This window comes from Uloborus diversus, chromosome 6, assembly GCF_026930045.1.
Source record: "Uloborus diversus isolate 005 chromosome 6, Udiv.v.3.1, whole genome shotgun sequence".
In the NCBI taxonomy this organism is placed as follows: Eukaryota; Metazoa; Arthropoda; class Arachnida; order Araneae; family Uloboridae; genus Uloborus; species Uloborus diversus.
In genome coordinates, this window is record NC_072736.1 from 74,441,433 (window position 1) to 74,447,014 (window position 5,582).

At 35.3% G+C, this 5,582-nt stretch overlaps 1 protein-coding gene across 1 annotated transcript; it reads left to right on the forward strand.

Annotated features, from left to right (window-relative positions):
- Positions 1-1,078: 1,078 nt before the first annotated feature.
- Positions 1,079-5,335, forward strand: LOC129224270 (nuclear pore complex protein Nup160-like). The gene has a single exon (XM_054858697.1). The coding sequence runs from the start codon at positions 1,079-1,081 to the stop codon at positions 5,261-5,263; it is 4,185 nt and encodes a 1,394-aa protein (XP_054714672.1). The 3' UTR covers positions 5,264-5,335.
- Positions 5,336-5,582: the final 247 nt, after the last annotated feature.

Genomic DNA, 5,582 nt, shown 5'->3' on the forward strand with positions numbered 1-5,582 from the left:
GTTTTGTTACGGACACCCCTATGTCACAAATAGCGTGAAATGCCCCTATATGTATCCCAGAGGAATGTAGATTTTTTTTTTTTTTTTCTGTTTTAAGACGGTAGAAAAAGATTAAAAGTAGCAAAATCCCGCTTCTAAAATTTTTCCCCGCCATATTCTCTCCTCCTCCTGAATTTTTTTTCTGGCTACGCCACTGGCAAGATGTAGCATTTAAATCCAGTACAGACACGATTTCTTGCCAACCCTTGGCAAGGTCACTAAGACCTTCAATTATTTTGGTATGAACTGAAGGGAAAGGCTTGTCTCGAGTACCCAAGGTAACAGTTAGTTACTGAACCCAGGACTTTCCCACAAATTTTACAAGAATGTAGTCAGATGGTGTTTCAGGTGTCAGATTCATTCCCGAAACCCTCTGCTTCCAGAAGCTATTCATTGCTATGTAATACCAATGCTTTTTTTTTTTTTTTTCAGAGATCATTCAATTTAAAAAATAAACAAATACTGAAAAAAAAAGCTTGAAAAAATTTCAGCCTCCTGAACAGTACCTTTATTTTTATTTTCTTTCAATTTTGTTTCGGAAATTTTTAAATGTTCGTATAAGTTTTTTCGCACATCAATTCAAATTTGTACAAAAAAATTGCAACTATTATCAAAAAGTTTAACTCAGTGAAAATGAGAAAGACAAAAAGAACATTAAGTTTGAAAGCCATATATACTATGAAACTCTTATAATTGTACAAACCAAAAGTAAATCGCGAACGAAAATACATAACACATTTTCATCAGTAGGCGCGAATAGAAATAGAATGTAAACACTGAACCGCCAGTACAGTTACAAACTACAAAAGTTAACGGTCGACGTCTTTTCGGCCATCGGCTGTGCTACTCTTTTTGCGTAAATTCGACGGATAATATCTTTCTCCGCAACTGTAACTGTTTCTACGAGCAGGAGGCCGAGTGGCCGCCAAACTAAAAACCGTTTTTATTCTGTTGACTAAAAAAGCTACAATTTTACTTATATGGTACGTTTTTCTAAATAATATCTGCAGTTTAAAGTTAATAGACTCTTTTTTGCAATATGAAGACTGTAATGTATCGCGAAATCACCCCACATTCCGATGTTATGGACAGGTGGAATGATGTTACTATCAATGCTGGTGCTTCTCAGTGTACTTTACAAGATATCAAGATCCTTGAAGGTGCTGGGTGCTTCACTTATCGCAATAGTGGGGATTTAACATCATGTTGCAGTAATAGATTTATTTACTGGAGAACTAATCACGATGTAATTGAACTTGTAGAAGTATCGATGGACTTGAATTTGAAAGGTAGTCATCTGCGTTTGCGGTTTCAAAACACACCGATTTTACGCGGAGTTAGTGTGCATGAGAGTGGTGATAAAGTTGTACTTTTAGTTGCTACTGTTTCAGCTATCCATAAAATTACATTTCCTCATCCTACTAGTTTGGATGGGCATGAATTTCAAATAAAAAAGACCGAATCATCGTCCCCATCCATATTTTATGATACTACCAATGTGACTCTGCGCAGCAGAAGTTGTTTTTCAGTATTGCAGCATGTATCTTTGGGAATTCCTTTGCCACATACGTCTTGTTCCTGGTTAGAAACCAATGGCAGTGCCGTTTTCATATTGGCAAACACTGCTGGATCTGTCATGATGCTAGTGATGTCTGATCGGAATGGAGTGGAAATTTCCACCACAGAGTTGATGAAAACTGGTTCTTTTTTTCGCATCTTCAATGGATTTGTACCAAATGCTATAAGAAATAATAAAACTGAGGCAGCGATGAACCTAGTCTGCCATCAAACTTCAACAGATGTATTAATATTTTCCCTCTTCACGGATTTACAGATACGCATATGGTCGTTTAAGAAACAAGAATGCCTTTTAGTAGATTCCATTCAAAATTATGATTCTGAAAAGAATTTGAATGCTGGAAGTTTTACAACACATCAATGTCATTTGCGAAAATCAGTTTGTAGTTCAACTAACGATTTTATTTTAGGTGTATATGTTCCTGTTTCACAACGGAAAGTATTTTATATATTTAAACCTCAATTCATACAAGATCGATGTAAATTGCTTCTTCTTTCTACTTTGCATCAAACTCAACATGATTTAGTAGATTTTTGTGTCAGTGACTCCCATATTTGGACTCTTTGGTTGAGCTGTGAGAACCAACCAATTGTATACACTGCTGAAATTGATTCATGCCAAAGAAGTGAACTTCAAAGTAGTTGGATACCTGTTTGCCTTGAGCCAAGGGTCTCACATTCAATTGATTATGAGTCTTCAAATCCTCAAGATAATTATTTGAGAGAAATTTTTAAAGTTGGTAGATTTTTACCATCTACAATTGCCAAAGCTATCAGTATATGCCAATCCACTAGAAATTCTACCATTCTTTCAAATGTTTCAATGCAAGCAGATAACCTGAAAAATAGAGTGCTTGCGGCTATTGAAGGTGAAATTTTGATGAAAATCGGGGATGTTGACCCTAACGACCCAGAGTATCTGGAAGCGGCCATGGAATGTTGGGACCGTTTTTTCTCTAATTGCATTCAGTATCATGAAGTTGGTATGAAGCCCTTAGGCATTTCAGTGGATCCCTTTACTGGATTTGTGATTGTAATCAAAAAAATATTTTATTCTTTGCTGTGCCCTTGTGACCCTCTAGAAATTTTTGTAAATCCCAGCTTTCACTCTTTATTTCATTTAAGTTCGTTGGAAACCGAAGATAAAAAACTGTATTATAATTTAAAATCCATTCTCACATGTGTTGATCTCGTGCATGAAAAGGTTGATAGGAAACTATTGACGGGTTTTGAAGAAAAGCTTTACAATCTATGTTCTCCAATATCTTATGCATCAGACATCAATAAGTCTCTACAAATGGAAGCTAGCAGTCAATTTTTTAGTCGTTTACATTCGTTATTACCGGCATGTGCGGAAACTGTATCGGCTTTAAACTATCTTTTAGCCAAATTGGACCTTAGTGCTGATGCAAAAGATATGCAGTGTAAATCTTCTACTAGGTACCCGGCATTTGCAAACGCTTCCTCTGGAATAAGTGCATTATGTGCTGGCTTATCACATTTCACTAAACAAAGATTCGACTTCTGCAGAGATTTATTACTTTTTGAAATTATACTTTATGGCTCGGACATGATGGAAAATGATCAGCTTGATAGTCTAATGTTACAATCAAGTATTATACCAAAAACAGTCGCCCTTGTCAGGTCCTATTACATAATTTTATGGTGTACTCAATCTGAATGTGTATCTGTAACACCATCTGTGCAAGATGCGGCTTTTAAGCAGTTTTGTGTTCTCGAAATGCCTGAATTGGTGAATTCGGATCTAACTGACATTCAAGCGGGACATACTATAAGTCACTTGTTTTTCAAAAAAGATGGTGGATCGAAAGCTCGGAAAATCATGGAAAGTCACCAATCTGTGTTAGAAATAAAAGAAGACTTCTCAACGTTATTCCCTTCTTTAGTTGTTGCTGCCGCGACCCTCTTGTGGCCACTTGAAGGAAATATGTTTCTAGAATTTTTATTTGCTCAGTGTCAATACTTTCCTCTGCAAGAATATGATAGACTTTTATGTGACTGGTGTTCGTGGAATAAGCAGTATGTTAATTTTTTGGTTGGGAGCAGTTATTTAATACTAGGAGAATCTGATAAAGCTCTTACAATCTTCCTAGATGTATCTAAAGATATTGAAGGAGAATCACTTTTATGCAACAAGCTGTTAAAAGGAAGGTACAATTCTGGTTCATCTGTTGTTAGTTTATACTTCATGCGTGTGATTCAAATGTTCGAACAGTTTTCTTTATCGGAATGTGTGGTAAAGTTAGCATCAACAGCTCTTGAAGGCATCCAAGAAGATGATTTGCATAGACCTATATTTTATTCCATTTTATTTAAACATCATCTGAATTTAGGAAATAGTGGAAAAGCTTTTAACACATTGAACAAAAATCCAGACTCGTCGCGAAGGAAGGACTGTCTTCGTCAGTTGATTGTAAAATTGTGTGAAGTGAAGCAATTTCAAAAAATTATTGAACTTTCTTACCTGGCTTTTGAAGAAGATATAGTCACAATATTAGAGTCAAGAGCAAGGTGTTCGGATCTTTCCCAAAATACTTCATTTTATGGAATATTGTATGCTCTCCACTTTGGTCATAAAAAGTACCGCAAAGCGGCAGCTGTAATGTATGAATTGGCCATGAGATTCGGGAGAGAAGTAATTGGCTTAAAAGGATTAAGAAAGCAAGCATCTTGTTATTTAGCCGCTATTAATTGTTTGCATTTGGCCGAACCAAAATATGCCTGGATAGTGAAGCCAGCTGCAAATAATTTGGATGCGGTAGAAGAAATGGACTATAAAAATTTACCGAAACGAGATGCAGATGGAAAAGAAGTTTCAAATGAGCCTTCATCTGTAAAAATAGAAGTTCTAGGCCTGAAAGACATTCAGCAGGAATATAATTTGATTCAAGCTAGACTGCTGCATGCCGAAAAGCATCGTAAGTCTAATTTGGTTCTTACACCCCTTTCTCCTGAAGAAACTATAGCATTACTTTTGAACAGCTGCATGTTTGAAGCTGCATTGCAGCTTTCAAATTCATTTTCCCTCTCTCTTGTTCCAGTGTTTGAAGCTCTAGCTTACAGATGCTTAGCTTCAACTTTACATTCAGGAACATATATTGAAGATCAAAACACTTCATTAAAGCCTAATGATCCAAATTTGGATCTTATGACTACAACTAAACATAACAATGCTTGGCATATGCTAGAAAAATATCTTCAAAAATATGAAGACCCTGGTAAAAGTTTACTACACAGATGTGTTTCGGAGAAACTTCTAGTTCTTGGAGCTGCTTTACCTGCATGGTTGAGATTATCATATCAAAAACGAAACTTTACGGAATTAATTGCTTTGTATATCTGCCATGGACTTCTGCAAGATGCTTTGGAATTGACTGTGAAATATATAAAAGCTGTGTTAGGCACCAGAAAAGAAGATTTTGACCTAAAATTTTCATTACATGCTAATTCTCCCCATGTTTGGTTGCCACATACTTACATTGATATCATTCTGGATGCGGCTGAAGATTTACAAGATAATGTAAACATTAAAGACTTGCATCAAGAGTTGTTAGATACTTTAGAAATGTATAATCAAACTGTAGAATCGGTTACCCAGTCCAAATTGTCTAGTTGCTTGCTCTGAGCTGAAGTATGATGCTAGACCGAATAAAAGACTCATAATGTTTTTTTTATGGGTTGTACAGTTTAATATTTAATAAAGCATTTTTTATTGTATTAATGACTTTTACTAATGGTTTAATTTGTTTACCTACTTTTTTTTCTTTTTAAACATGAGATTCCTAGAAATTTTGATGTATTTTAATAATTATTCTTTTGTTTACCTAAAAATGAGATAATATGTGAGTTATAGTTTAGAAAAGTTGGCATTTCAAATATGCTTTAAAGGTTGACTACCTCCTTTCAGGACTTATTGTTTGACCTGATCCCTCATAACTATAATT